Source organism: Dasypus novemcinctus, chromosome 4 (genome assembly GCF_030445035.2).
Source record: "Dasypus novemcinctus isolate mDasNov1 chromosome 4, mDasNov1.1.hap2, whole genome shotgun sequence".
NCBI lineage: Eukaryota > Metazoa > Chordata > Mammalia > Cingulata > Dasypodidae > Dasypus > Dasypus novemcinctus.
In genome coordinates, this window is record NC_080676.1 from 10,824,286 (window position 1) to 10,838,416 (window position 14,131).

At 36.0% G+C, this 14,131-nt stretch overlaps 1 protein-coding gene across 6 annotated transcripts in view; it reads right to left on the reverse strand.

Annotated features, from left to right (window-relative positions):
* XRN1 (5'-3' exoribonuclease 1) overlaps positions 1-14,131 on the reverse strand; it is a 132,523-nt gene that overhangs the window by 22,919 nt on the left and 95,473 nt on the right. For 3 of the 6 annotated variants that reach the window (XM_071214554.1, XM_071214555.1, XM_071214553.1), the window contains exons 31-36: positions 12,635-12,842; positions 11,181-11,273; positions 9,120-9,228; positions 4,403-4,464; positions 1,917-1,994; positions 1,612-1,734 (exon numbers count right to left, since the gene is read on the reverse strand). In XM_071214554.1, coding sequence (XP_071070655.1) covers positions 1,612-1,734; positions 1,917-1,994; positions 4,403-4,464; positions 9,120-9,228; positions 11,181-11,273; positions 12,635-12,842 — 673 coding nt within the window. The remainder of the gene's footprint in view (positions 1-1,611; positions 1,735-1,916; positions 1,995-4,402; positions 4,465-9,119; positions 9,229-11,180; positions 11,274-12,634; positions 12,843-14,131) is intronic. The other 3 variants (XM_058295101.2, XM_058295102.2, XM_071214556.1) reach the window with 1 other exon arrangement.

Sequence of the window (14,131 nt, forward strand, 5' to 3'; positions counted from 1 at the left end):
TACTCTTGATCTCAAGAATTCCCCACTTTACAGGAATTTGAAGGCCTCCTCTACTCTCTCCCTATGAAATAGACTTTTTTCCCTTTCTAGGTGCCCTATTGTTTGACATAAACAGCCTTTGTCCCAGGCTGTTTTAGTTGTTTCTTACACTGCTTTTGACCCAATTACCTAGTAATAATGTTTGCAAAGCAGGGGAACTATGGTCTAAAAATTTCGAAAAAGATGACTGTGGCAGTTTGGTATTGTGTATGAATTCCAAGAATACATATTGGATTATGCTTGTAAACTGGTCTGTTCCTTTGGGGATATTAGATTGTATTAGACTCAGAGGTTTCACTTTAACTTTATTAAACAAAGATCAGGGCTTTTATTTGACCATGTCATTAGGGCAACTTGGTTTTACTCCCTGCCTACAGCTATCAGCTATATAAACGGATGCTCAATCAAGAAAGGGAAGTAAATACATGGAAAAGGAGAACACAGAGAGTTGAGTTTTTGATGCTGGAGCCCCAGAAAGAGAGAGCCAAGCCATTCGCCTGATAGTTCAAAGTTGGCCTTGTGGAGAGAGCACAGTGGCTGAACCGAGAAACAGACGAGCCCTGAGAATAGAGATGAGCCTTATACCAGGCTAAAGCTGATATTGGAAGAAGCTGGGACCAGAGAGTCTTGAGAGGAAGAAGGAAGGCTGAACCCTTGCAGACATTCACCTGCCATCCAAGTCAATACGTGGCAACAGACTTTGGGTGAGAAAGTACTTCTTATGGTATCTTTTTTTTTTTTCTATATACATTTTTTTAATTGACTTTGTAATAATATTACATTAAAAAATATATATATATGAGGTCCCATTCAACCCTACCACCCCCACCCCACTTCTTATGGTATCTTGAGTTGGACTCTTTAGGGCCTAGTAACTGTAAGCTGCTAGCCCAAATAAATACCTTTTATAGAAGCTAACAGACCTCTGGTATTTTGTATCAGCACCCCTTTGGCCGACTAATACAATGACTGAAGTACCCTAGGCAGGCTGGTTTTCCTCACAAGATGACAATAATGATGGAAAACACTTGTCTCCAAGAGAGAAAAGTATTTTAACAGTTGTATGGGATATGTATGCACAACCAACAGTAGTGAAATTATAGTATAAAAGTTCCTATAAAATACAAACCATGGGAAGTGGACTTGGCCCAATGGATAGGGCGTCCACCTACCACATGGGAGGTCCGAGGTTTAAACCCTGGGCCTCCTTGATCCACGTGGAGCTGGCCCATGCACAGTGCTGATGCGTGCAAGGAGTGCCCTGCCACGCAGGGGTATCCCTGTGTAGGGGAGCCCCATGCGCAAGGAGTGCGCCCCGAAAGGAGAGCTGCCCAGTGCAAAAGAAAGTGCAACCTGCCCAAGAACGGCGCCGAACACACGGAGAGCTGACACAACAAGATGACGCAACAAAAAGAAACACAGATTCCTGGTGCTGCTTATTAGGATAGAAGCGGTCATAAAAGAACACACAGCAAATGGACACAGAGAGCAGACAATTGGGGGGGGGAGGGAAAGAAATAAATTTAAAAAAATAAATATAAATCTTTAAAAATAAATAAATAAAATACAGACCATAGCAAATGACTGTGGTGACAAATGTTCTTCTCTTGGAAGCTCTTTGTGATGAGATGACTGTCTTTCATTTTCTTTGGCGATATTCAAGGATGCTAAAAAGTTCTCAATTCCACAATTAGGCTAAAAAAAAAAAAATTGTCCATGAAGATAAAGTACAAGGATATAGAAAGATCTCAGAGTTTTTGTATAAAAATGGTCATTCAATTTGACCCAATAATGTTCCCAAGGGGTAAAGTCTGGGAGGAGAACATGAATAAATGGTCTTTTATCTTATGAATAGCATTTGGATAACCAGTCACAACCTTTTGGATTTCTGAGACTTCTGGACTTTCATTTCTCTTCAATAGCTTAATATTACATTTGGTAGGCCCTCCAAAAGTCTATATAAAAAAGAAAGAATAAGCTTTATTTGCAAATCAAATTTATGGTTGCTATCTCATAGTGTTCTCAATAGTGTTCCAAGATTTATTCCCTTCTATATTATTAAAAAAAGGGGGACCAGTAAATTTAGATAGGGAAAAAATTTACACCCTTGTATTCTTTAACCTTTAAATGAAATTTACCATTTCCTAACTTATGAATACTGTCAATAAATCACAATAGGCTTAGCAGCAATTCTCACTGTATTTCATTTTAACTCATTTTCTTCTAAATCTTATATATTTTCTGAAATAAGAACAAGGTCTAGAGCTGCAGGGTGCCTAAGAGTTACCTCCTGAGAGCCTCCATGTTGCTCAAATGTGGCCAGTCTTGAAGCCAAACTCAGCATGTAAATGCATTGCCTTCCCCCCAGCGTGGGACATGACTTCCGGGGATGAGCCTCCCTGGTGCCGAGGGATTACTACCAAGTACCAGCTGATGATCTAACTAGAAAATGACCTTGAATAAAAGGGTCAACTCAGACCAGCAGAATATCTCAGTCTACATATAATACCAGGAGTTAAAAATGCTTTTTGACCTGAATAAAAGGGGGAAATGGAAAGGACAAATGAGTTTTTATGGCTATGAGTCTCCAAAAAGAGCCGGGAGGTTATCAGAGGGGTCGCCCTTATGCACACCTCAGCACAGTCCCAGAGACAGATAAAATACATACAATCTCAGGTATTGGTTCTTCTGAGGGCTACAGAGACCCACAGGTTCTATGGTCATGGCAGATGGAGTTCAGAGCCATGTCAGTTGGCCCTACTTTGGAGTTTGTGTTTCTGTGTGATGGAGCTGGACTCAGATGTGATCTTTGTTCACAAGCCTCTCCAGTTACTTTTACTGGATCTGTAGCTGGCGCTGGGGTTTAGTGTATACCCGGGGACCTGAATCTCTGGACTGACCAATGGATAGCCAGGCCCTGAGCCTCAAAAGACTTGCAACTCCTACACTATGGTTTATTGGACTTACCCCACTCAGCTAACAAGGAGGTGAAGAAGGTCAACTACCACACCAGGGAGCCAAGAGTGCCTACAACTGAAAGCAGGAGAATTGTATCCAGCATCCATGTGGACTCTAAGCCTCCTCTTGATATAGATGTGGAGTGGACACAACCATTCCAGGGTCCACAGGATGGAGGAATAGAGTATGGATTAGAGTAGACTTACTGATATTCTATTCATGAACTACTGTGATCAGTAATTGAAGAAAATGTGGCACTGGTGTGGAGAAAGTGGCCATGGTAGCTGCTAGGGGTAGGGAGTAGGAGGAAGAGATGTGATGTGGGGGTGTTTTGGGACTTGGAGTTGTTCTGGGTGGTGCTGCAGGGACAGTTACCAGACATTGTATGTCCTCCCATGGCCCACTGGCTGGACTGTGGGAGAGTGTGGGCTATGGTGTGGGCCATTGACCATGAGGTACAGCGGTGCTCAGAGATGTATTCACCAAGTGCAATGAATGTCTCATTATGAAAAAAAAAAAAATCTTATGTATTTTATTTAGCACTAAAAACATTATTCTGAGAAAGGGTCCATAGGCTCACCAGACTGCCAAAGAGGGCTATGAAACAAAATGTTTATGAATTCCTTTTCTAGAAGGGAAGAAAATTGTAATATAAAAGTTTCAGAAGGAGAGGGCATTAAAGATCAAATAATTCAACCATTCACTGATAACTAAATATTAATAGGCTTCATTTACTGAGAACCTATTTTCTGTTCAATATGCTGCTAAGGTAACTGCTATAAATAATCTTATATATTACTAGGTTACCCAAGAGATCTAATTTTTAAAAACTATGTATAAAAATATGGTATGTATACAGAAAAGAGCATATATCATGAGTGTACAGGTCAAAGAATAATTTTTAGATTGAAGATTTGTTATTCTTTAATTATAAGGCATATACATACTCCTTATTAAATAGAGATTAAATTAAATAAAAGATGCAAGAGCTCAGCTTTCTCCACACTAATTTAACTCCACAGAATTAACCCCATTAGGTTTGGCATGTTTCTATACTTTACATGTATATACAAACATATATTCCCATATATTCATATAGATGGACTACATGCAATCTATTTTTATCTACATTTTAAAGATGAAGAAATTAAAACTGTGAAAGGTGAAATGTTCAAGGCCCTTCAATTATTAAATGGCAGAATGAGGACTTAAACCTAGATATCTAGAGTTCCAAATCCTGGTCTCTAGCTGTGCAACATCCCATCCAAGCAGCAGTCAGCCTACACTTCAGCAACCCTCCTGGCAGAACTGGCTGAAAGGGTTCCAAAAATCAGTCAGATGTCACAGAACCATCAATTACATTGAAAATACTGGCTACAAGATACATGATTTTAAGAAAGCTTACTTGCTTATTTGATATTTTTTGTGATCCACACTCATTATTAGGACTCGTACATTCTTCTTTAACTAGAAGACAAGAGATTAGAAACTTTGGTAAATGAAAGAGCTTGCTGTACACCAATTAAATTTACTAATACTTGTCAATAGCAAGACACTGTATTAAAATTTTTTTAAATTCCAAGAAGACACAATGCCTGATCTTAAGAAACGTACAATTCAGGGGAGGTGGAACAGAGATACCCAAAGACAAAAAATAAGGAAAAAGGAAATACAGCATTGGAGTTGGGCCTTGAAGGATGATGTGGTTTCCAAAGGGCAGAATAGGGGGTAAGTATTCTAGGGAAAAGGAGAAAAGACATGACGTAGAAAGCAAGGAATATGTTTACTGAACTCTAAACAGACCAGTTGGCTGGAGGTTAAGGAGCGTACTGGAGGTTAATGAAAATAGGAGAACCAGGTTGGAGGTGTAATCTGCAAATAATTGAAGATTATGGACATAAAAACTGGTAAAAAATGGGAAATAAAACAAAGAAGCATTTTGAGTAGGTAGTGATCTGATCGGAATACTACTTTTGGAAGATTAAAATATGGCAGTGGCTTATAGGTTGGATAGAGGGCGAATAAGAGACCAGTTAGGAAGTGGTTTTAATATTCCTAGTATGGGAAAATTGAGAGGATGGTAGGGAAAATGGAAAGGATAAATTTGAGAAATTGCGGAGCTAATTTCTACAGAATTTAGCAAGTGACAGAATGTGGAGGATGAAGGGCAAGAAGGGAATAAGTGAAGCATGAAAAGTATGATTTATAATCATGCATAGTATTCTATTATATTGGATGTACTGGACTATATGGATACACTATAATTTATTTTACGATATCTACCAATGGACTGTTTTTTCAAAGAAGCTGAAAAAAAAGGTATGGGAGGAGAAGAGGAAGGAAGAAAGGAAACGAGGACAAAAGCAAGAGAGAGAGGAGGAAAGGGAGGGACAAAGGAAGAAAGAGGAAGGAAAGGAGCAGGAGGATGGTAGAGGGAGTGGATAAGGACTAGAAGGAGGGGACAGAAGGAGAAAGAAGGGAAGGAAGGTACAAATGGTAAATGGGAGGGTAAGAGGGAAGACAGAGAGGCAAAGAACGAGAAGGGAAGGGAAAGGAAGAAGGAGTGAGAGGGAAGGGAGAAAAGGAAGGAAATAATTTTGCAAAATATTTTATGAAGCAAATGAAAAATCTGACATGCATAAACAGTAAACCTTTGTTAAGACAGACACACACAAAACTTAATTGGAACGCCACAAAAAAGGCTTAAATAGTTCACAGACATTTACATAAAGAGTAATTTGAATAAAAATCACAATACATTTCAGGAATGCAAGGCTGGTTCAAGACAAAAAAATCAATAAATTTAATATATCATATTAATAGAAAGAACAAAACCACATGGTCATTAAGTAGATGCAGAAAAAGCATTCCATAAAATCTAACCCCCTTCGTGTTAAAAATAATCAACAAACTAAGACCAGAAGGAAACTTCCTCACCTAATAAAGGGCATATATCAAAAAACCTACAGCTAACAATCATACTTAATGGTGAAAGACTGGATGCTTTTGCCCTAAGTTCAGGAAAAACACAAAAACGTCCAGTCTCACAATTTCGACTCAGCATTGTACAAGTAATTCTAGTGTTTAGGCAAGAAAAAGAAATAAAAGGCATCCAGAGGGAAAACGAAGAAGTAAAGCCATCTTTTGCAGAAGTCACAAAATAAATTATTAGAAATATTGAATGGGTTCAGGAAAGTGGTAGGATACAAAGTTGATATACAAAAATCACTTGTTTTTCTACAAACTAGCAATAAACAGGCTGAAAATGAAAACAGTTCCACTGACAATTGCACTAAAAAAAATAAAATATTTAGGAATAAATTTAACAAAAAAGTACAAAACAATTACACTGAAAACTTTAAGACATCTTTTAAAGAATTAAAGAAAACCTAAATAAATGGAAATACATTTTCCTTCATAGATTGGAAGTCTTAACATTGTTAAGATGGCAATATATCTCAAATTCATCTATAGTTTTAATAGAATTCCTACCAAAATTCTGGCAAAGATGGCACTGCGAGGTAAACGGTTTTCCAACACGGCCTTAGAAATCCTGTTCTTCCTGAAAGGGTGGTATTATGCTACCTATTTCCTGCTGGAACTCTTCATATTTCTGCATAAAGGTCTCCTGTTACCACAGCTAACAGCCAACCTAGTACTGGATGTGGTGATACTTTATCTTGGAATTGAAGTCATTTAACTTTTTTTGGTACAAAGGGAAACCTTTGACAACGAAAAATGCCACTTGGTATTAGTGTGGCCTTGACCTTCCCATCCACTATGACAGCTTCCTATTATTATAGTGGATACCTACTGCTGTTGACTACGAGCTCTGCCTGGAAGCCACCATGAACGGCATCTTGCTCTTCTTCTGTGGCTCAAAGCTGATGCCTGAGGTACTCACTTGGCTGCTTTCTCTAGTATGGACAGGATTTGAAGTACAAAACATCAGACAGCAACCCTAATGGGCTGGCGCTATGTATACTTTTCTGGTACTTTAGCCATACCAGTGGGAAATGGTAGGTTAAGTTGTCCTGGGAAAGGTTGCAGCTTTTTCTCAGTACAGATACTTGGGCAACAAAGTGATCATAAAGGCACTGGGCACCATCTTCTAAACCAGGCCATAAGCCCAAGAGACTCGTCTACACTGCAGTGTAGGGATGGGCAAGGTCATTCCTATCCAGTCCCTTCTCAGAACCAATCACTGCTGATCTCAAGCACTCCTCTTTGATCATCATGGCCATAGTATCTTGGGTGAACCATCTAGGCTTGTTGGACTCCTGGCCAGACCTGTGTGTGCTGTGCCACTCCTGTTCTGCATAAGGACAAGCACAGAGAGCCTCATGATGGTGTGCTCCCAGAGTAATGCAAAAGACTTTCATCCCATTCCTCAAAGAGACTATAAGATGCAGAACTTTTTAAGTAGCTCATAACATTATTTTTCTTTTATCATGAAACAAACTTTATAATAAATGTGTACTTTCTGTCAAAAAAATTCAGGTTGCCTCTTTTACAGTACTAGACAAACTGATTCTAAATTCATATGGAAATGCAAATTAGTTATAATAGCAAAAAATCTTGAAAAAAAAAGTACGAAGTTGAAAGATTCAAACTTCCAATTTTAAAACCTAGAACAAAGCTATAGTCATCAAGACAGTGTGTTGTTAGCATAGAACAGGCATATAAACCAATGGGATAAGATTTGAGAGTGCAAAAATAAACCCAAACATTCATAATGAATCGATTTTTTGACAAAGGTGCCAAGACCATTCATGGGGGAAAGAATGGTCTTTTCAGCAAATGGTGCTGGGACTACTGAATATCCAAATGAAAAAGAATGAGGTTGGACCTTTACCTCACACAATATGCAAAAATTAATTGAAAATGGATCAATGACCTAAATGTAAGTGCTAAAACTAGAAAGTTCTTAGAAGAAACCATGAATATATATATATCTTTGTGACCTTGAATAAGGCAACAGTTTCTTAGATATAACACCTAGAGTAAAAGCAACCAGGAAAAAAACAGAAAAATAAATATATTGGACTTAAAGATAAACTTTTGTGCTTCAAAGGCACTATTTAAAAAATGAAAATCTATAGAATGGGGGAAAATATTTGCAAATCTTATCTCTAAAATGGGCCTAGTATCCGGAATATTTAAAGAACTCTTACAACTCAGGAATAGAAAGAAAAATAATCCAAGTAATATGAACAAAGGGTCTGAATAGACGTTTCTCTAAAGAATATATATAAATGATGAACAAGCACATGAAAAAGATGTTCAGTGTTACTAGTCATTAATGAAATGCAACTCAAAACCACAATGAGATTCTCCCACATTTCCTAGGATGGCTTTAATAAAAAGGACAGACAATAACAAGTGTTGATAACGATGGAGAGACTGGAACCCTCATACACAGCTGGTGTGGAATGTCAAATGGTGCAACCACATTGGAAAACATTTTGGTCGTTCCACAAAAAGTTAAACACAGAGTTTAACCATATGACCCAACAATTCCACTCCTAGGTATATACCAGAGAGAAATGAAAACATATGTCCAAACAAAAACTTATAAATGATTATTCATAATAGCATTATCCATAATGCCTCAAAGTGGAAACAAATGAAATGTCCATCAGCTAATGAATGGATAAACAAAATACAGTTTATCCATACAATGGGATATTATTCAGCTATAAAAGGAATGAAGTATGGATGAACCTAGGAAATATTACACTAAGTGAAAGAAGCCAGGCACAAAAAACTACACATTGTATGATTCCATTTATATGAAATGTTCAGAACAGGCAAATCCATAGAGACAGAAAGGCTAGCGGTTGCCAGGGGGTTGGAAGGAGGTGTGAGTAGGGCATGACTATTAAGGATAGGGGGTTCTTTTCAGGGTGATGAAAATGTCCTAAAATTTCATGGTGGTATTGGTTGTACAACTTTGTGAAAATACAAGGAAAAAAAAAACTCCAACAAAAACCAAACCATTGAATTGTATACTTTCAAATGATGACTTTTAGAGTTTGTTAATTACATCTAAATAAAGCTATTAATTAAAAAGGAAGCAAGTAGTTAACGCCATAAATATACTTTTCTAATTTACAACTTACTTTTACTATGAGGATCAGGTTTTCTTTGCTGACCTTTAACACTGTTGTCATTAAAGCCAGATTTATGATGAGGAGTTACTTGGCTTATTTCTTGAGGTAGAACTGTACCCTGAAAGTTGAAATTCTTATAAATTAGTTAAATGAAATCTTAAAGTTTTAACAATTTCTTTTCTTCAACTTTTAATGAACACTTTATTAGTTTTATAAAAATTAGTGGAATGAGTATAGCTCAGTGGTTGAGTGCATGTACATGTATGAGGTCCCAGGTTCAGTCCCCAGTATCTCCTAAAATATATCTATACGTATTATATATATATCTCATTAGAAAAAAATTAAACAATGCAGAAAAGTATACAGAATTTGAAAAACTATCCCCAAATCCCACCACCCAGAAATTATCATTAACAAAACCACCACTCCAGATCTCTAAACATTAAATAGGTAGCAAGAGACCTAGAAAATAATTTTACAAAAATGCTATTTTCAATAGAAAGTATTCAATTTTGCTTGAAGTTAAAAAATGCAGAAACTAAAGTAAAACTGAAGAAAATATTAAACTTCAGATAACTGTTTCTTCACAACAGAAATATCAGTTTCTAATTATCCCTGTAGATTTGCTTCAAAATAATTTCATTGTGGGGTACATAGTGGTAGGAAGTGAGTGGGGGTCACAGAAGAAATAAGATTGGACATATGCAAAGGTAAAGCATAAGTACCTGTGGGATCATTATACCATTCTCTCTGCTTCATTGTTCTAAAAATTTTCATTAAAAAGTTTTAAAAGATGAATAATTTGCTCGAGAAAGTTGAGGATAATAATCTATTTACATTCTCTTTCACATTCCTCCTCCCAAGTCCTGGTTTTTATATTTTAAAATTTATATTGTCAAGGTTTTCAAATGATTAAAGGATAGTCAGACATTATAAAGCTACAGTAATTGAGGCAATGCCAGGATAAACAGAATTAACAACATAGCAAGGATGAGTTTCATATAAATATAAAGATCTTATCCTTTTGTATTTTAAGAGGTAGGGGAAGCCTGAAGGCAAAAACAGACTAGACTATTGAAGTAGTAAGAGGAAGCAAAAAGGAGGCTAGAGTTGTTCAATATAAATAAATTACTTCATAATTTTTTTCTCGGACAGCCCTATTTATTTTCTTCTGGGCACACACAAATGAACACTAAATACAAAGCCCCATTATGTCCTAGTTAGCAGTGGGCATGCTCCAAAATAGTTGTGATATGCACTAGAGTGAATGAGTTCATATATACAGGAACTCCTAAGATTCTTCAGGTTCTAAGAGTCAAAAGGGTCAAGAGATTTCTATTGGCATAGCACAATGGCTGGTGGAGTTTTGGGTTACAGCAGGACCTTAAAGGGTGTTTTGACTCTAAGGAAGGGAATTAGAATATTTGAATCAATAGATGTGTATAAACAACTATTGTATGAGTGTCTAATTATGTGTGAGGTATGATAAGATATACTTTGTCTCCATTATCTTAATATAATTTTAACAATGGTCTAAGAGTAATTATGCTATGATACATTTTGATTCCATTTTACAGATGCATAAATTAAGTTCAAAGTGATAAAGTAATTGGATAATAGAACTAAGTAAAGAGAGAGCTAACATTTGAGTTCAGATTTATTTAGCTCCAAAATTCATGTTCATGGTACCGCTTCAGAGAAAGAATATATTGCTAAGTTTCATTAGATAGCAAATACTCTACTTTTGAGTGTAGTTCTCTGGGTTCTTTAAAATTGTTATCGATTTGTTCCCTATATAAAGCTATTTGTGTTAATCACATTGTCATATTTTGCCAACAAAGGTTTAAATATTTTTATTATGGTCAGTTCTCTTGAGTTTGCTTATTAGAGGAAAACTAGGATGCATATTAATACTTCATGGATATATGAGTTATATTTGGTGGCTCATGATTCTTTTCATTTTCTATTTTACGAGATTTAAAGAGAAAATTAGTCATTCCATACCTAAAAGAGAAATATAAAAATTATTTTTAAAAAAATTAATTGTCCCTCAAACAAGGTGGTACTAACCTTCTCTTGTAGAGTTGACTGAAAGTGTTGAACCTTTCCGGATCCCTGTAAGGACTGCCAAATGTTGCAAAATTCATCATCTTTAATAGGTACCTAGCAAAGCACAAAAAAATTTCATAAAGAACTAAAACATGAAGAAATAAAGACTCATATTAGGGAGCAGATGTGGCTCATGCAGTTGTGCGCCTGCCTCCACATGGAAGGTCTTGAATTTGGTTCCTGGTGTCTCCTGAAAAAACAAACAAAAACAATAAACAAAACAAATGGAAAAAAAAAAAAACTCAGGGAAGTTGATGTGGCTCAGTGGTTGAGTGCTGGCTTTGCACATACAAGGTCCTGGGTTCAAACTCTGGCCCCTGGTACCTCAAAAACAAAAAGATTTATGCTAAAAATTAGGTAATTTTCTTACTAAAAAATTTTCACATGGTAGAATGGATAATTAAACTAACTTTCATTATCTGAAATTTCTTAGTTCTTTTTTCTCGAGCTTCAGCAAAGTAATCATAAAAATATTCTGTTAGAGTGAAACTGATCTTTATAGGAAATGGGTTTTGAATGGTCTTAGTGAAAAATAATTAAAGCACAACAAGCACTCTAAAAGATGATCCTGAATCTATATCCTCATGGACAGATTTTGTTTTCCAATGCACTAATACATTATCTCATTCAAACTAATGTCTAAAGATTTTATCTTAAAAATGTTCCTCTAATACAAGAATAATCTTATAGATTTAAAAAATCGACTATTATTTACAGGGGATTTATTTACTAAATATGTTAAAACTTTGGAAAAATCTGCACCAAAATTTAACAGCAGTTACTTATGAGACTTGAGAGGAATTTTTTAGGAGTAGGGTGGGGTTTTCTTTGTTATTATCTACTTATGTATATTTTCTAATTGGTCTATAATAAACATGTATTATTTGGGTTTAAAAAAATGTGGTTAAGGGTAAGACCTAGGGTCACAGAATTCAATGAAGGTAAATACCTCACACAAGATAACTCAATTTTTGTCCCCAGAATGATGAAATAAAGCAAATTGCTCATGAGTTGTATGGTGGGAACTTGAAAATTACTTTTGATAAATGTGATACACTCTTCTCCCTTTTACCTTTCAATTTTATGTCATCTGTAGCAGATAATGAGATATTTTGATAAGATAAAAATATTGAAATGTTAATTTGAAAAGTAAATATATAAAGATAAAACATGGACATTCTCAAGATCATTATTTAAACAGAATGTATTTCTTCTTTAAGATAAGTGTCATTTTATAAAAGAGTAAAATCCTATCAGCAGCATTCTTGAATTAAATGAAAATTAAATCTGGAATTGACTTGAACCAACACTTTTTAAATAAAAAAGGGAACCTTAGTTAAATTAGGTTTCCACTTAATAAGTCTATATGTGATCTGTAAAGGGTGTGGAGAAAAATGGAAAACTGAGAGTCTTACTTGAGTAGGAACAAAAAGCGACTGAGGGGAATGGTTGAGACCTCCTAAATGCCCAGATGAAATTGATGAATTTGAGCTACAATGATTCACAGCTGGCTGTGGTTTCACTATGGCTGTCAACTTCTGATTTCCAGTTTCAGAGCGACTCCCATGAGAAAGGTTCACTAAGGCACTTGTTGGCAATCGATAACCTCTACCAGGTGAGCACCTAAAAATAAAAGGTGATATCAGTGTCAGAGGGAAACACTACTAAATGTGTCAGGGAGAAGAAAAGTCAAATAATTTTTTGGTAAATAGTAGAACATTAAAATATATGCTACTTTTAAATTCAGCAGGGGAACTTGAAATTACAGAGAGATTTCAATTTATAAGATGACATATTTCTGGAAAGTTTCCTTATTAATATAGACTTACTAAGGGAAAAAAACAACTTGTTCTAGAGTTGTAGAGGTGTGTTGTGTATGTGCGTTGTGTGTCCCGGGAGCGCCCCAGAAGCTTACCATCTTTTTTTTTTCTACCTGGCTGCATCACTGTCTTTATTTGTGGTGCATTGCTTCACTTCAAGGGTCTGGGACACCTTTTTTTTTTTTTACAGGAGGTCCAGATGATCAAATCTGAGTCCTCCGTATGGTAAATGGGGGCTCAACTTCTTGAGTCACAGCCACGTCCCAGTAATGTTACATCTTAATAGCTGAGCATAGCTGAATATTTATGAATTAAATGTCAAACTTAAAAAAAAAAAGATTTTGGTTCTTGGGTATGAAAGCCCAGGAGCTACCCAAGTCTGCATTTTCAGTGTGACACTACCTAGGGAAAATGTTAGTTTAGATCTCACTTGTCTCCTGATCACTGTTGAGTCCAGGTCTTTTAAATCTCATCTTTCCATCTTAAAGTTTGGGCCTGGACCTGGGAAGACTTAAAAGAAAAAAAGTACTTGTGATTTCTTTCCTTCCCGATCTTGATAAAATAATTCTTTCTTGTCACAAGTTTATAACTCTCTCACCTAGATTTTTTTTCTGAGATTACAATTTCCTTACATTGTAAGACAGTGGAAAAGTCGAAATATTTTATTAGAAATCATTACAAGCTTAAAGGTTGCTAGAAAATATCTGTTTCCATAAGTGAGGACTACACCTACTAAAGATTCTGCATTATAGAAGCGAATTTACTTTAGGCATGTACTCTTTTACACAGCCCTTTATTATATATTCCATTGGTCAAGAAATCCACTGCATCTAACTAGAAGGGGGAAAAGGGCACTGAGATCAAAGTTAATCATCTCAAAAAATATAGTTTTGAAAATTGGGGGACTAAAGTCATAGGCAAACAAACATTTACATGAAAAAGAAAATCAGATGCAGGATTCAGACAACTGCTGCATCTGAAGAGTGTAGAAAGGGAAGTCTTTGGGTAAAAGGCATATCCAAATTGCAAAACAACAACATTCTGAAGGTGACTACTTGGTATAAGGACTGGAGATTATGATTTAATGCAAGG